This window comes from Sesamum indicum, linkage group LG10 (assembly GCF_000512975.1).
Source record: "Sesamum indicum cultivar Zhongzhi No. 13 linkage group LG10, S_indicum_v1.0, whole genome shotgun sequence".
Lineage (NCBI taxonomy): Eukaryota > Viridiplantae > Streptophyta > Magnoliopsida > Lamiales > Pedaliaceae > Sesamum > Sesamum indicum.
This window is the reverse complement of record NC_026154.1, coordinates 3,031,164-3,048,999: the sequence shown is the minus strand read 5'-3', so window position 1 is coordinate 3,048,999 and position 17,836 is coordinate 3,031,164. Positions and strand designations below refer to the sequence as shown.

The 17,836-nt window shown below is 30.2% G+C and overlaps 1 protein-coding gene across 3 annotated transcripts; it reads left to right on the top strand.

Moving 5' to 3' along the window:
• Positions 2,013–7,343, top strand: LOC105171773 (probable methyltransferase PMT3). 3 transcript variants are annotated; one of them, XM_011092997.2, is made up of 8 exons: positions 2,013–2,332; positions 3,540–3,952; positions 4,111–4,275; positions 4,412–4,594; positions 4,809–5,403; positions 6,103–6,215; positions 6,346–6,566; positions 6,711–7,343. In XM_011092997.2, exons 2-8 carry the CDS (start codon positions 3,680–3,682, stop codon positions 7,030–7,032), a joined length of 1,872 nt encoding a protein of 623 aa, XP_011091299.1. In that variant the 5' UTR covers positions 2,013–2,332; positions 3,540–3,679; the 3' UTR covers positions 7,033–7,343. The 3 variants fall into 3 exon arrangements, with proteins under 3 accessions (XP_011091299.1, XP_011091301.1, XP_011091300.1); XM_011092999.2 differs by having other exon boundaries at positions 2,013–2,411; XM_011092998.2 differs by having other exon boundaries at positions 2,013–2,426.

Here is a 17,836-nt window from a genome sequence, read left to right as displayed (position 1 = left end):
TGAGAAAATTTTATTATGGCTTTATTTTGTTTGACCGAATAAATATATATATTTGAAATTATTATTATTATTTTAAAGAAAAGTAAGAGGAGATAAGTAGGCCGCACAATGGTCGAAAGACTTTTACAAAAATTCTAAAATTATTGAGGACTAACACGCAAAATAGAGATTTATATTCTTATGCTTAAGTTAATAACAGGTTTACTAAAGAAATGAAGATAAACTTGAATCAAAATGAGAGTAATGATTGAAAATAGTGTGAAAGTGTTGTAATTCATATGGAATACAAAAAGTATGGTGAAAATAGTTTTAAAAAATAAGAGATAATGAGAGTATGAGTGTGATAGTTTGTATTACCAAAATGACTGCACAATGCCTCAATTTATAAGTATCTGAGTATCTCGAGATTTAGTTACTTGATGATTAAAAAGTTGATTCCAACTGGGTCTCTTGGAGTTTTTACTATGATGTGTCTTAAGGTGTCAACAACTTGTATAATTGTGTCCTCCCTACTATATGTTGACTCAGTTTCTTGAATAGAACTTATTTTTCTCACTTGCTAGGTTAGTAGGGCTTGACCTATTGGGCTGCTTCAGTGGAGTTATTTTTTGGGCTTGAGGAGAAAAGTTTGTGGGCGTATCAATAAATATATTTATATAACTAATTATTTATTTATTTAAAGATGTACATGATTAAAAAAATCACAAGATAAATAATTTTATGATGTCTTAAGTATTATAAACTGATTCACTTGAATTTAGATACATTGATCATGGAATCCAATTGAATTGGGGAAGAAAAAATAGAAATATTCTTTTTTTGGTCAAAATTGAGTACATACGCTCATGAATTTATAATTTTAATGAATTTGGGCCCTAGTCTGAGTCTAACTTTTTTCTATGAGCCTAGGTATTGATCTTTTCTTCTTTTTATAATCTTAGCAGGGTCTTATCTTACCCATTAACAACCTCATCCTAAGTGAACTAATCATCATAACACACTAAAATATAAAGTGAATTTATTGAATAGTTTCATCATCATTAAAAAAAATAAATAAATAAAAGTAACATTGGGCTGTATTAGGCCCAGTTAATAGTTATTGGGCCGATAATTTTAAATATGGTTGTCGGATTGGGTAAAGAACTTACATTATAGCCCATTTTTTCATTTGGGCCAAGTGTGAAAGCTGGGCCCAAAAGTTTGTTCCTGATCCAGATGGAGCTCAATCATATCATGCCAACTCAGCACAGCATTTTGCTGAAATGTCCAAAATACTATTTATAAAGCTTCCATGACCCACCCCTATTTATATATTCTTTTTTTATTTAATTTTCAGGTATGTGTTTTACTATATTTTTGTTCATTACACCATTTTAAATATAATAAATAGTCTTTTATATCTTAAAATATCTTATAAATAAAATAATAATATTATTTCTTAAAAAATTCAAAATTCAAAATAAAATCAATCTTAAAGTATTATCAACATAACTAAAGAATCAGCGCATTAATGTTAAAACGACGTAGAGTCGCTTTTATTAAAAATAATAATAATTATTATGATTAATTATTAAAACTATCTAATTAGTAATATAGTTATTACATTTAAAAAATAATGCAATGAAGTTATTAACAGTTGTTTGTAAGTGCAGTTGATTTTTTTTTATATTAATATAAATATAATTTTTACACATATATCGAAGTATGGCTGCTTCCCTGCAAAATTAAATTTTTCATGACTATTTCGTATGTCCAAAATTAGTAATAAACGAAATTTTGTATTTATACAGTTTATGTAATAAAAACATTTGTCTTAAAGAAAAAACAATTATTATTAGTTAAAATATTAAAAATTATCAATTTAATTTACATTTGCCATATTAATGGATAATAAAAGGTCGGAAAAGCGTGGTTCCTGACTAACAATTTCTCTTTTAGATTTGTTAAAAAAAAACGGAAAACGGATGAATTGAGACCGAAAGCTAGACCGCTAACGTAAGGTAACAAACAGTTCTTGTCAGAGTTTCCACCCTTTTGTTCTCCGAAAATAGGAAAAGATCACACACCCGAGACGCAGTAAAATCTCACATAAACGTCAGAGCTGAGATCTAATTCCCCCCTATCCACCCCACCCCACCCCTCGCATTTATTCCCTTTCTTTTTCTGAGATTTGCTACAAATTTTTTCAGTTCTAGTGTGGAAAACCACCTCTTCCTCTATCCTTCACTCCCAACACCCTACAAATCTTGATTCTGTTTCTGTTTCTGTTTCCTGAGCTGTGAGTATATCAGGCAATCTAATTCAGATCTGCCCAGATCCATACTTCGCTTCTGTAAGCACTTTTTTCCCTCCTGATCTCATTGTCTTTTGCTGTCTTGATTTGCTGATTGGATGCTTTTGCGTATTGGAAGGTACCGTTGGTTTTGGTGGGTTTCTGACTTTATTTGTGTTCTTGCAATGCTGTTATGTGGGTGTTGGGTTTGTCCTTGGTTTACTGCATTGTGTGATGAATGTGAAGTTTCTTGAGGATATGGTGTTGTAGATCTGCTTTGATGGAGCTGTGCTTTTGAGTCAATTTATGGAAGAAGATTGAATTGTGTCACTTTTTGGAATTTGGGTGTTTGATGTGGCATTGTTCTGTAGTGTAAGAAACTGCGGGGTGAAAATTTAATATTTGTAGAAAGGAGAAAATTGGTCTTGAGTAAGTGATTTCAGGTGTGAACTTCTTCTGAACAGCACCGGCCTAGATAGTGACTATTGCTGATTCTGTTAAATTAGACAATAATGCACCTAATTAGTTGTGTTTACGTTGTCCATGGAGATCGCAGTAGTATCAATCTATGTACCTGTTCTCCATTTCTGTCTGGGGCTAAGGAAATCTGGTTGCTCGATGATCATGGTTTTGTCATTTGAATTTGTGGTTTTGTTGTTACGCAAGAAAGTTCGTGGTCTTGTCATTTAAATTTGTGTCTGTAGAAATTGGTGCTACTCTTTAGATTATGCATTCAATACAACTTCCAATTCTGAAAACTAATTGCTTTCTTCTTCTTGTTTAACATCTCAGTTGCCTAGTCTTTTTTATGATTTCAAGCTATATCTGCTCTTTAGTTTTACACTTTCTGTTTTTGTCTCACATTCCGAATGGACAGATCTCGTACTGTACTAAATCCGTCGCAGAGTATTGTGGAGAAAATAACATATTGGGCCGATTCTTTATCCATGCATATCCACTTTTTTGGCTAACTTCTGTATTTTAAACTTTGTTGCATGGGCATTTGTTAACCATTTACATCTTTTTATTTGGAAAATAACATCTCCCTTTCTGTGAGCTTTTCTTTTTTATTTATCCTATAAATTCAGCATTTATCATGATTTTAAAAGTACGATACTTTTACATGAATTTCGGGCTGGTTACCTTTTAGAATCCAAACTTGTATTAGTTTTTCACTTATTTTTTTGGGGTTACTTGATACCTCGTGCTTGCTAGATTAGACTGTTAACCAAGATTTATCCTATTTCATTGTGCAATTATGTCACAGGTTGCTTCATAGTCTAGTTTCTTACCTGAAGCCCGACGCCAGAATCTCAGTATGAGATCGTCTTTTTGACCGACAAGGTGCAAGCACTCAGGTCGAAGGAGGATCTGAAGGTTTCTAAAGAATTACCCAAGCTAAGATAAATGACAAGGGGGAGATCAGATGCAGCGCAGAAGAAGCGCTTGTTGACTTCTGTGTGTATTGTGGCTGTATTTCTTGTCTTTCTGTATCTCTACTTTGGCTCTAAGAATTCTGGGGAGTCTGCTCTAGAGTATGGCAGCCGCTCTTTGAGAAAACTGGGGACATCATATTTAGGGGGAGATGAGGATTCTGATCTTGGTCACAAGCAAGACGAATCATCAGTCAAGTTTGGGCTAGATGATGGGGAGGATGGTTTTGCCCCAAAGAGCTTCCCCGTAAGTGTTTCAACAACTTGGCAGATTTTATGCAAATTACTTTGTTGGCCGTGACAAAAGTTACTGTTTGAATAAGAAGAACCTAGTTTGCACTATCTGTTGTTTGTCCTGTGATTCTAGCTGATGACTTATTATCATTATTTCCGTTCCACCCTAAGGTCTGTGATGATCGTCATTCAGAGTTGATCCCCTGTCTGGACAGAAATCTTATATATCAATCGAGATTGAAGTTGGATCTGTCTCTGATGGAGCACTATGAAAGACACTGCCCATTACCTGAAAAGCGATTCAATTGCTTAATTCCACCTCCACCAGGATACAAGGTGAGTATCTAAAGCAGAATGCAATTGGTTTTGATGTCTGCATTTCGTTGAATTTGGTGAATATTTTGTTCTTATTTCTGTCCCTTTATTTATTTATTTCTTCTTTTCTTTTTTCTTTAACTGTTTGAAATTACAGGTTCCGCTCAAGTGGCCAAAAAGTAGAGATGAAGTTTGGAAAGTAAACATTCCCCACACTCACCTTGCAACTGAGAAGTCCGACCAGAACTGGATGGTTGTTAAAGGTGAAAGGATTCGTTTTCCTGGAGGAGGCACCCACTTTCATTATGGAGCAGATAAATACATTGCTTCAATTGCAAATGTATGTTTCTGTCTCTTGAAGTGTCAACAACGCAAACCTGATTATTTTAATAATTTGTCCCTTTAACTTTTGAATTCTGTCATAAATTGTTTACATCTGACATTTGATGAATATAAAATTTGTCCCTAAAGCTGTTAAATTGGAATAGATTAACCTATAACAACTGACACGTAAGAGAACCTTGCTTCTGGTTCTGATCATTTTTCATTTGCAGATGCTGAACTTTTCAAACAATAACTTGAACAATGAGGGAAGATTGCGCACGGTGTTCGATGTCGGCTGTGGTGTTGCAAGTTTTGGCGGTTACCTCCTTTCATCTGATATCATTGCAATGTCATTAGCACCTAATGATGTTCACCAAAATCAGATCCAATTTGCCCTTGAGAGAGGAATTCCTGCATATCTAGGTGTTCTTGGGACAAAGAGGCTTCCTTATCCAAGCCGGTCTTTTGAACTTGCTCATTGTTCTCGTTGTAGAATTGATTGGTTGCAGAGAGATGGGATCCTTTTGCTTGAGTTGGATAGAGTGCTGAGACCTGGAGGCTATTTTGCATACTCATCCCCTGAAGCTTATGCTCAGGATGAAGAGGATCTGAGAATATGGAAGGAGATGAGTGCACTTGTGGAACGCATGTGCTGGAGAATTGCTGCTAAAAGAAACCAAACTGTCATTTGGCAAAAGCCTTTAACAAATGACTGTTATATGGAGAGAGAACCTGGCACTCAGCCGCCTCTCTGTCGATCTGATGATGATCCTGATGCTGTTTGGGGTGTACTAATGGAGGCATGCATTTCACCCTATTCTGAACGTAAGCATCTTATTACATTATATATTTCTTGAAAGAAAACAAAGAAAAGAGCATCATCCCAATGCTGATTAAAAGCTATTGCTTGGGTATCTTTAACTATATAAAAATATGTGGAACTATAAATAGATGGGTTATAATTGTCCGTTTGTTGTTGCCGATAGGTAACTCTAGCTTTCATGTCTTCTTAAGATTTTAGGTTGATAAGTTGCGAATAACCGATTCAGATAATGTTCTGCAACTTCAAACTGGGTGTTCTAAGCTGTTACAGGAAGAAATTGACAATGTGTATATTAATTTTATCCTTCATTTCGTCCCTTGAAAATGGCTTTAGATTAATGTTAGGGATAATTACATTTACATCCCTTGATTTATGGTCTGTTTACACAAACCACCCCTGCTTTTTGGATAATTACATATACACCACCAGAAATGTCAACAACATTTACACAAACCACCCCTGTTTTTTTAGAAAATTACACATACACCCCCCAAAAATGTCAACATCTTTATACAAACTACCCTTAGTTTTTTGCTGTGAAGGGTGGTTTTTGTAATTATACAAACGGCAAGAGTGGTTTGTAAATGGACCATAGGTTAGGAGATGTAAATATAATTATCCCTTGATGTTATTCTCTAAATCCTGAAAAGGAAAAGGAATCCATTCATTTCCTTAATTAATATTGTACTTCTCATCATCAGATGATCACCAAACAAGAGGCAGCGGACTGGCACCATGGCCTGCCCGATTAACTTCTCCTCCTCCTCGTCTTGCTGATTTGGGCTACACAAGCGAAATGTTTGAGAAAGACACGGTACATCGAAATACAGTCACACAACTTTTCTGTTTCATTTTTTGCCCTCCTCTGCTTGCTTATCGTATGCTTGTGCATCCAAGTGGACAAAGAAGTAGATGATAACTCTGCGGATTCTGTTTGTGAGCAGGAACTTTGGAGGCAGAGAGTTGATAACTATTGGAATCTCTTGAGCCCGAAGGTCAAGCCTGATACTCTGAGGAACCTGATGGATATGAAGGCACATTTGGGGTCATTTGCTGCCGCTCTGAAAGACAAGGACGTATGGGTGATGAATGTTGTGCCTGAAGACGGTCCTAAAACACTTAAAATTGTCTTTGATAGAGGCTTGATTGGCACAGTTCACAACTGGTACGTGATTATTTGCTACTAAAGCCCAAGTTTGTTCACATCTTCACCCTTTTTTTCATCTTCCTTTTCTTCCCACTACCCTTTAAATGATAACTGAAGATTCTATATTTGGAAATTTGATCTTGTAATCCGATTTATTTACAGGTGTGAATCCTTCTCAACATACCCGAGAACTTACGATTTGCTCCATGCTTGGACTGTATTTTCCGATATTGAAAAGAAAGGTTGCAGCGGCGAGGATCTACTCCTTGAGATGGACCGGATTCTCAGACCTACAGGTTTCATTATCATCCGTGATAAACAACACGTTGTCGATTTTGTCAAGAAGTATTTATCTGCATTGCATTGGGAAGCATTCGCCACTGCTGATTCGTCTTCAGAACCTGGCCAAGATGGAGATGAAGTCGTGTTCATCATCCGTAAGAAACTGTGGCTGACAAGTGAAAGCTTGAGAGATACAGAGTAGACCCTCGACGACGGGGCTGATTAATTCACCTTCTCGGTTAGCGAATTCCACATCATCTTGGGATCTAAGAAGCATATCTCAGGAGTTCATTTTGTAGACATTCTGTAATGCTTATTGCTTCAGTTTAGTTGTTGACTAGCCATTGACAAGTTCTATTTATAGGGTATTCTTCATTCTTGCAATGCTGTCAAAATTTGTTATTGGGAAATATCGTAGTTGCCTCTGTCCCAGGATGTTCAATAATTATTCTTACCTGATTATATTCTGCTTCAATTCTTTCTCAGTCGAATCAAATTATATAGTTATGGTTCTTTCTACTATCCTTCCATCTCCTCTTCACTTGCAGGCTTTATATTGACATATTTATGTGTTTGTTTTTCAGGCGTTATTTTCATAAATTCTATTAGTTTCTGTGTAAGAAGGCGTTGTTGGAACTCATAAAATGGACTCTCTTACTATGGCAGGCAGAAGCATTTGTTCCTATGAAACATAGGTCACATGTTTGGGTCCTAAGGAAATTGGGGGACTAGTTTGGATCTTAAAAAGAAAAATGATATAACATTACTCAAAGGGGTTTATTATTACAATGGTTAGTCACACCATGTCTCTCTAAAAATATAAAATTATATTTTTTTCAAATAAATTTTAAAATTTCACTTACACTTTTCTAAAAATTCACTGTTAATACATGACCCATTTTTATTAAGATTTTAATGAAAAATGTTGATATTAAAAAAAAAAAAAAAGATAGTATAAATTTTCAATTTTATTTTTTATTTAACGCTTTCATGTAATAATTTTGTATATATGAAGGGAAAATATAATATATTAACCTCACTCCAAATATATATATGTTACATTTATTCCTTTATAAATACAAAAAGTATATATAAAAATATTAAATGAGGGGCAATTTCTGTTCAAACCCTGACAAAAAGAATCAGGTGTAAATCGAGAATTTTTTGAAGGGTGTAAATGTAATTAACCATTATTAGAAAGTTTTGAAACTTTGATGTTAGGACAACCACATTTTCTCATATAAGTGAATGTAAATACTACAAAAATTGCTTAATACCATCACTCCGAACACGAACACGCAAACCTCGAAATCCTATGGAATGGGTCAAGTGTAAATGAAAAATTTTGAAATATAATTGTAATTTCAAAACTTTTTAAAAAAAATTGTAATTTTTATATTTTCAGAAAAAAATTTAAGTGTAATTGACCCTATAACAAATAAATAACAATTATTTTGAAATGAAAAAACCCTCGTTTAATAATGTCTTTATTTTGAGCATACGATGATTGTATTAGAGAAACTTCCCTTGTAAGTATGAAAAAGGGAGTGTAGTCATAAGCCATGCACCATTACTTCTCCCAACTCTTTTTTTTTTTTTTCTTTTTTCCTTTCTTTCTTTCTTCTTTTTCCCCTTTTTTTGGCCCACAAAAATGATTTCTCGTGTTTGAATGCTGCAATTGCGGGAGCACTTTTCAGCAGAATTTATATTCACTTATCCATAAATTACAACGACTCTTATCAAATTTGACATAATTACGAATAATTTCTCATTTTCGAAAAATTATCAATACGATGAAATAATAAAATTCTTGAACTGATGTCTGGAATGATTAAGTCTGTCCTTATTGTATTTTTTATTTAAAGAAAAAAAAAGACAATGTAGATGGAAAAATTTGAAAAAGTGTCCACTTAGACCATTAAAAAAAATTAAAAACTTTAAAAAATATAGGTAAATTATAATTTATAGCCCGAAAAAATACTTTGATTTTTCGGCACTAAAAATGGATGAAAATCTAATGAAGATAACAGATTGGATTAGTTGTTGGACGATTATTAAAATTAAAAAGATATCGATAGTTTTTTAAATAAATTTAAATATTTATAATTATGTTAAATTTCATATGAATTCATTGTAATTTACTCTTTATTCATTATGTATTAGCTTGCAAATAAATTTTGCTGTGAAGCAGTAGGAAACAATATTCAAAATTTATGAGAATTTAGGTAAACACACAAAAATACGACTTTAGTATACTATATATAAATACACAAAATCAATATCCATTCCTATTATTGATTATCAACACCTAACTCTCGTTTCTAACCTATCTCATCAAGAGTTGTCGTTTTCAGAAGCATTCTTGATTGAATTAAGACAAAACCACCATATATATATATGGTTAATTAAATTTAAACTTCTTTTAAAAATATAAAATTGCATTTTTTTAAAAAAAAAAAATTCAAAATTACAGTTACATCCCCTTTAAAATTCACTAGCTACATTTAACCCTCCTTCGTTATGTTTGGACAAAAAATACTGATGTTTGCAAAAGAACACATAATTTTTTAATTTTACTCCTCATTTGTATTTCTATGTAATAATTTTGCACTGATAAAGAAAAAAATTGATGTTAATCTTACTCTCTCTATATATATTATATCTAACCATTTATAAATGCAAAATTATATATAAAAATATTAAATAAAAAATAAAATTAAAAATTGATATATTTTTTTTATTGACATCAATATTTCTGTCTAAATCCAAATAAAAGGAGGTCATATATATATATGTGAATCCCAGTTGGGGACTACATAAATTTTATGATTAGCTTTTTCCCATAAATGGGCATATGCCCATCATATCACACAAACAATCCAAGAAAGAAAATAAATAAATAAATAAAATTTAGAGCTTATGCACATGCGATGTCATTGAGGATCTATATGTATACATACACTTGAGAATCAAGTGGAAAGCTGTCCTTAGCATTGGTAACATGCTGTAGCATCTGGTCCCTTAGCTCTACACACACACATATATCTATATCTATATATATATATATATGACAAATTTCTCATTGCCATTGAGAGCTTCTTATTCAAGCAAATGCAAAATCATCAAATGTCTTCTTACGTTGTCCCAATTCATTGCTTCATTTTCAGACCAGATATTAAGATTGAACGTTGTCACGTCTAAAATTTAAATTTGAATTATTGTCAAGATGTTTAGTAAGATTCTGTATTTGTTTCTAAAATTATTAAGAAATTTTAGATCGTTTTATAATCCAATATCTCTATCAACCTATTAAAAAGATCAAGATTGTTATATATGAATATACGTTATGCATGTATCAGTGGGCAAACATCGACCACTAATTTTACATGCCCATCTTAGCAAATTGGTTAACTATTGAGACCATAAATCTCGATTGATTTAAGTATTGCATTCGAGTCCCACCGAAAAATTGGATATTAGTTAAATGAAAACAATTTTAATTTTTTGCATTATTTAATTGATAATAACACTTTCATTAGTCAATAAAAATGTCAATCGAGATTGACAATTGACACCTATATAGCAACTTAATGTATTAATTAAGCTCCTAATCAATTATTAGAAAAGCCAACTAGACTCTAATCATGATTAACATGACAAACCAACTCAAATAATAATTTAATTTAACAAGGTTAATTAGCTTTATTATTGTTGAGAATTAATTAGGGAGAAGCGCAATTAGTGTAATCTAGTGAACTAATAATGGAGGGACTGCCTTTTCCTTTAATTTGTTTGACCCCAAAGGGTCATCGATGGGGTCCCCATTATGCCCTTAATTTAGGGGCACCCCCACCACACTCAAGTTGCCTTTCTTGTGGGCCAAATCGTCAACTATCTTTATCCATTTTTCAGAATTTTAATACTCATTTATGACATTATGAAAAAGTCAAATGACATTTTAATTTTCAAGAAAATTAGGTCTAATGTTAATATGTCTGCCGATGACGTATTCATCTAGTGGTTAAGAGTGATGTCACATAAACAAATTCAAAATTATGGGTTCGAGTTCCACCGGCCGTGTGGGAGTTTGTTTCATTTTATTTGAGTTTATTGTAATTTATTTCACAGTTCTTAATTACATTAATATATTGATCGAATTGATGCATTGCTCAGTTCCCAATATTATTGAAATATTGATGCAATCATATATTTACTGCTTCTATAAAAAAGGGATTTTCCTAATATTAATATGCCATTCAGTTCGAGTAGGATTTTGTTATATAATAAAATTAATTTTATGATAAGTATAATAAAATTTATTTCACCAAATCATTGGTTTTTCTCATGGTCATAAAGCAAGTTTTTTAAAAAATAAAATAAAATAAAATCTTTACACAATTTTGGCAATAGCATGCAAGAAAAAGGCTTTACTTTTTCCTTCCCTAGCTTGTGAAAATTAAAGTGGTAAAGTTTGTTCCTGTTCTTGTTTTAGAAAAAGGGATGTGTCAAACTTCAATGTTTATTTCAAATAAAATTTTTGTTCGTGGATCCTCTCAAGTTTTTTATACGCTAGTTATCGTGGCACGTCATTCCTTCGTACATATAATAATTAATTTTTTATATTTTTAAATATATTATAAAAAATAAAAATATATAAACTAACAAATCATATTTTGAAACAAAATTTAATTTAAAATCTATCGACACAACAAAAGATTATTATATAAGTTCATATTTCAAAAAAAAAAATTGATATAATAATCTTACTAATTATGATTTGTCAGTAAAAAATATTCCTTTATATATATATATAAGTATAGATAGATTTGAAGGAAAGTAACCAAATGCATAAAACCTTTTTGAATTGGTTTGTAATTCTTCATCACTAAGCAAAAGATAAAATAAGATATTATGTGTATTTTTGTAGTGAGAGATATATATCTGTGCATGTTTGTTTGAATTGGTAAAGGTGACAACATAAGCTAAGGAATTAAGGTAAGTGGCATCTATCTTTGTCCAAAACTAGTCACCTTCCAAGGCTTGATATGGTAAGATTAGATTTGGATCTAGTTTTCTGACACAACAACTAATTACCAGAATGGTAATTCAATTCTACTTCACATTGGATTTGATTATGCAATTACAACCACAATCATCACTTAACAATGTATTACCTTTTTTTTGTTTTTTTATATAATTGATTCGATTCGATCAATTTTTTATATAAATACTTTCCAATATAATGTGCCGTGCTTTCTTACAAGGTGGGTTGTGAAATATATACATGTTTATAATATGCAAATTTAAAAATTGAATATAAATAATTATTTTGGGTTGTTTCGTAGTTTGATAGGTTCTTTGAGTGTAATTATGATTGAAAAACAGACACTTTATAATATTGAGGTACTCCTATAATCACATTTAAAACGAATTGTAAAATTAGTCTCCCACTATTCGTTTTTCCCTCCACACTTATAAACAACGTTTAGTGACGTATTTTTCAAATTTGATTTATTGATTTATATATTTTATTTTTAATATAAATATTATTTATTATATATATGCAAAAATAGGGTGGCACAACGTTTAATTCTTTTAGAAAAATGATGTGGTGTAAAGGGATGTAAAAGAAACAATTGGTAAGAAAAAAAATATAGAGTACATTTTGATATACTCAAAAATTGATACGATAAAAATATATATTTTTTATAATAATAAAGATAAACAATTATAGTAAAAATAAGTTGCAGAAGGCATATAGATTTGAGGCTCCCAGTAGGGCAAAGGGTAAGAGGGCGGCTGCCTGAGGCTTCTCGGATTGCCACGTGTCTGAAGTCCACATCAACCCTATCTCTACTTTAATTTACATTCACACCCTCCTAAAATTTGAACCTTCGAAATCTAACCTCCAACTTTTGAAATTCGGCAGACATTTTGAATTTTTTTTTCTTAGTGGGGACCAATTTGTCATTTTCCTCAAGTAAAAATTTACGGAAAAACATATGTATTTATATATTTATATCTTAAATAAATATTAAACATACAATCAATTTATATTAGTAAATAATACATAATTTCGTAAAGTTACATGGAATTAAATTATAATATCAGGGTTGGACTTAATTAAAAACATTATTGGAAAAACAATAATAGATTGGAAAAACAATTACTTTTTTAGTGAAAAGCGCCTTTTGAAAACACACTTTGTGCCTTTATCCCACATGATCAAAGAGTTTAATTTTGACTTATTTTGTTTTTTCTTCTATATATATTATTCAAAAATTGAAAAAGAAAAAAACAAATAAAAAAAAACAAAACAAATATTCTCTGAGTGCCAGAATTTGTGGATGGTGGCCCAACTCAGCAACCGCGTTTCCTGATATAAATTAGAAATGTGACTAGTCACATCCCTTTCTTCCACCTGTCCTCTTCACCCTCTAATTTATTACGTCATTTAATATCTATATTTTTAAAAAAAATATATCGATTTAATTTATCAATATAATTAAAATCAATAGACAAATTATATCAACCAAATAATTAAAAACAAATAAATTATAATAACTCGTATAAAATAAAACAAATATCCACACATCCAGCGGGACTCGAATTTGTTCACTCACAAACATCAGTTTGTAAACAACGATAGTAAACTTTTTGGGGTCGATAATATCGCTAAATTAGTTTATTTTTATTTATTTACAAAAAGAATATGATATGTTGATTTATATATTTAATTCTTATTTAAAATATATTTTAAAGTATAAGCAATTACTTACTATATGGACGTAATGACGGCATACCATAACCGTTAGTTATTAAAAAGAAAATGTGTCATAAACACAAAGTGGTGGTTTTGACACAATTGCATCAATTTTTTATAATTCTAAAAATAACTTTCAATTGATAAGATAAATAACTTACTCAACTTTTCAAGTTTTAGTAACCTAACTGCCAATTAATAAATGTTATATTTTTATTTTGTACAATATATTTTATAAGCACACAAAAATAGCGTGCTACGGTTGCTAGTATTAATAATTCAAATTAATAAATACATTGAAAAGAAATGAATTAATAAAAAAAGTAGATATACTTATACGGTCCTGGAACTCAAACTACCAACATTTTCTGTTTTGATACCTCAATTTTATCAGTCAAACAATGTCTTATTCAGCCTCATGTTTAAAGTTCTCATTACTCCCATTTATTATTCTGAATTTTATTTATTTAATTTGTTGATATTAATCTGGTGAGAAAAATTAAAATTACAGTATATGTAAGAGAATGAAATAAAATATTTGCATGGAAACAAGTCAATATCAATTAAATATAATATATATATATATATATAGCTTATAGTTGGCGGGTTGTATTAATTATAGATGGGATTGATCGTATGTCAACTTCTTGAACATGACTCAAACCTCATAATCAATTTTCCTTTTTTTTTTTAATTGTAGTATTATAATGACAAGATAATAATTACAACTATGGGAAATCCTAATCTTTATTAATTTTTATCAAAATCAAATTTGATCAGCATGTAATATAATATTACATTGTATTTTACAAATAGCGACCATGACAAGATAATTTAATTAATAAAATATTTATTATATGACGAGTATAATTTGATTCACGTGAAAATGCAATATACGTACAATTTCATGTTATATCATTTTAATTTGTTAATATTATGCTCCGAATTTTGATTTATGAGCCATCTTGACTATGTATGTGAAAAATCTATTTAATGTGTGTCTAAATTTTTAAATTGAAAAAAAAAAAAGGTGAACTAACAAATAGAGGATAAATTATATTTTTGGTCCTATAAGTGGACCCGATTCCAATTTTAATCCCATACTAAGGGCAATTCGTACATTTGGTCCCGTATGTGGATTTTTTTTTCAATTTCAATACCAGATGGGGATTTCCATTAAAACTTAACGGCAGCTGCTGAAATCTGTCTGCTGCTGTTAAATATGGAGGGAAAGCATGGAGAATTGGAGGATTTCACAGCAACAGACAGATTTCAGCAGCTACCATTAACTTCTAACGGAAATCCCCATCTGGTACTGAAATTCGAAAAAAAGTCCACATACGGGACCAAATGTGCGAATTATCCTTAATATGGGACCAAAATTGTAATCGAGTCCACTTATTGGACAAAAAATGTAATTTACCCACAAATAGAGAATGTTGAACCCTAAATAATTGTGTTTTTTGTATGATGACATAGAGCCCCCAATGTTGTAATTGCGGCCATTGCTTCCACACTTGGAGATTTATTTATTTATTTTGGTATAGTCCACACTTGGAGAACATAAATCTTGACTTTTTATGCCTCCTAATTATGAAATTATGAAGAAGAAATAATATTATAACAATGGGCAAGAAAGTTCAATTGTCAACATGTCCATACCAATCAACACATTATGAATACTTCAAAATCAATTAACCAATCATAAATTACTATTTTGTTTTGTTTAATGAACTCAAATTACAAGAATAATACAAAATTATGAGTATTCTAAAATTCCATACCCATAAAAAATTACCATCGTTCTTGTTATAATACGATGAGATTAAATACTATTGGGATAAGCAGATGAACGATACAAATTATTCTTTTATATAATTAAAATGGTCATATATTAAATACATTGAACTATTGAAATCAACATATAATAATAATAAATACTTTTTTTTTATTACAAATTAATTAATTGTAGAGGTGGCACAAACATTATGTATATCAGCTAAAGTCCCTACAACTGATCTATTATCGTCGAAAATCGGAGTTCAAATATATGTGAATCAATGTACAGATCATAAATGTTTAGCTCAATCCAACAAGTCAATATCTTCGTTATTTTAATATTTCGATCTTAATTATTTAAAATAAAAAATAACTAAAAACAAAAAAGTTATTGAAATTTGGAGATAGAAAATGCATTGGGATGGGATGAGAAGAATGGGGGTGGGGGGGATGATGTCTGGATAATAAATGACAAAGCGCTCTGTACTATGATGCTACGCTGTAGGTCTGTTCCAGGCAGTGAGATGTTCAGATATCTATACATTCCCATCACCAAATGAAATTAATCATATGATTGGCTATTTTTCTTTAAAAAAAATAATATTCAAATTCTTAGTGACAACAACAGTTTTTGGTATTTGTAATAATGTGAATTGTTATTTTGGTTTACTTAATGTGATAAGATTTTATTGATTAAATTAATATATTACTTCATTTATTGATGTTCATGTAATTATGTAATTGTGGTTTTTATTAAAAGAAATTTAAGCTATATTTAGATCACTTTTAAAAATATAAAATTACACTTTTCTCCTGAAAAAAATTTTAAAGTTACATTTAAATTTCTTTCGAAAATTCACGGTTTCCCTTTGTTAAAGTTTGGACAAAAAATACTGATCTTAGCAAAAATAATTACATAATATTTTAATTTTACCCCTCATTTAACATTCTCATGTAATAATTTTCTACTTATTAGAAAATACAAATTTATATATCGAAGGACTGCATTAAATTCATTTTTCATTTGAATTTAAATAAAATTGCTTGATAATTATTGATTGATGAAGGATATAATATTTTGAAAAACAATTTACTCTTTGCAATATATTATGATAATCTGGAATCTGATTTTATGAATCCAATTACATTAGATAAATAAAAATGCTTTTGTGACTTAATTGACAAATGACAAGTGTAGCCAAACATTAAATAAAAATGTAATGTACCTTTTATAGAATTATTGCTTCTTTTTTCAATCTTTATCTAATGTTTTTACTGTTTTTCAATTAAAAATTTCAATGAAATTCTCTAACATAATAATTTCTACATCCAAAATACGAAAAAATGCTGTATTTTTCTTGTGAGTATAATCAATCAATTACAGAATTGAAGTGCATTAATAATCCTAAAACAAATATAATTATTTGTCATGGCAAAAATAAAAAAAATACGACGAATATATTGCCCATGACTAAAATTATGCTAAATATTTTAACCGTAGATAAAACATCAATAAATTAAATTAATTGTGTCAAAATTTTTAATTTTTCGCGTAAATTTTGTTTGGTCGTATTACATACTATTGATTTTGCTATTAATTCTTTTAAGTTGTAATTATTCATAATGTAGGAAAATATTAATTATTTGTAGTGTAGTTTTGTATTAAAATATAGATCAAAATACTTTTTTTTTTTATAAATACTCTACAATCTATTTTTATGATAAGACATCTGTTTTTTTTAAACTTTATTTTACTTTAAGTTTGGACAAATTTGTAATATAAAGTTTTTAGAATTTGATATTTTGTTATGCCATCCATCATATTTTTAATTAGAAACATACATTTACCATTGATGAAATTAAGACCTATGAAACAAAACATCGTCAAAATTACACTGGGACAACGTCGGTAATAGCTTTCGATGATCAATTGGATAGGTCGTAAGATAAGGAATGTAAGATTGTAAAAATACTAGGACGTTAAAAGTTGTACTTGGAGGCACGCATGTAACTATTTATAAATTTTTCGTAATTATACAGTTTTACGTGAACTACATATGCGAAAATGATTGGACAATCACTGTGTAATTATACATATAAGGATTTGGGAAATTTTGGGGATTAAGAAACAATTATGGGGTAAAATTTATAAATACAACTTTTATAAAACAATCCAACGTGAGTAGGAAAGTAGTATTACTTACTCAACTAAAAGCAACAATGATTAAAAAGAATGACATTTATTATTGAGTACATAAATAAATAAATAAATTGTTTTAGAACCTATAAAAAAATAAAGTCAGTGAAGTAAAGTTGCTATTGGAAAATAAAAGTAAAAAACCAAAGGGGAAAAAGGAAGGAAACGGAAGCATTTTATTTATTTTTTTTCCTCGTAAAAACGCGTTTTTTGTTTTTCACGCGAGAGGAATTAATACAACTCAACAAAAAGCAATTTAAACACCTA

Coding starts and splice junctions, on each gene's coding strand:
- LOC105171773 (XM_011092997.2), top strand. CDS start 3,680: ATGACAAGGGGGAGATCAGATGCAGCGCAGAAGAAGCGCTTGTTGACT. Junction 3,953..4,110: donor TTGCCCCAAAGAGCTTCCCC/GTAAGTGTTTCA, acceptor TTCCACCCTAAG/GTCTGTGATGATCGTCATTC. Junction 6,567..6,710: donor ATTGGCACAGTTCACAACTG/GTACGTGATTAT, acceptor ATTTATTTACAG/GTGTGAATCCTTCTCAACAT.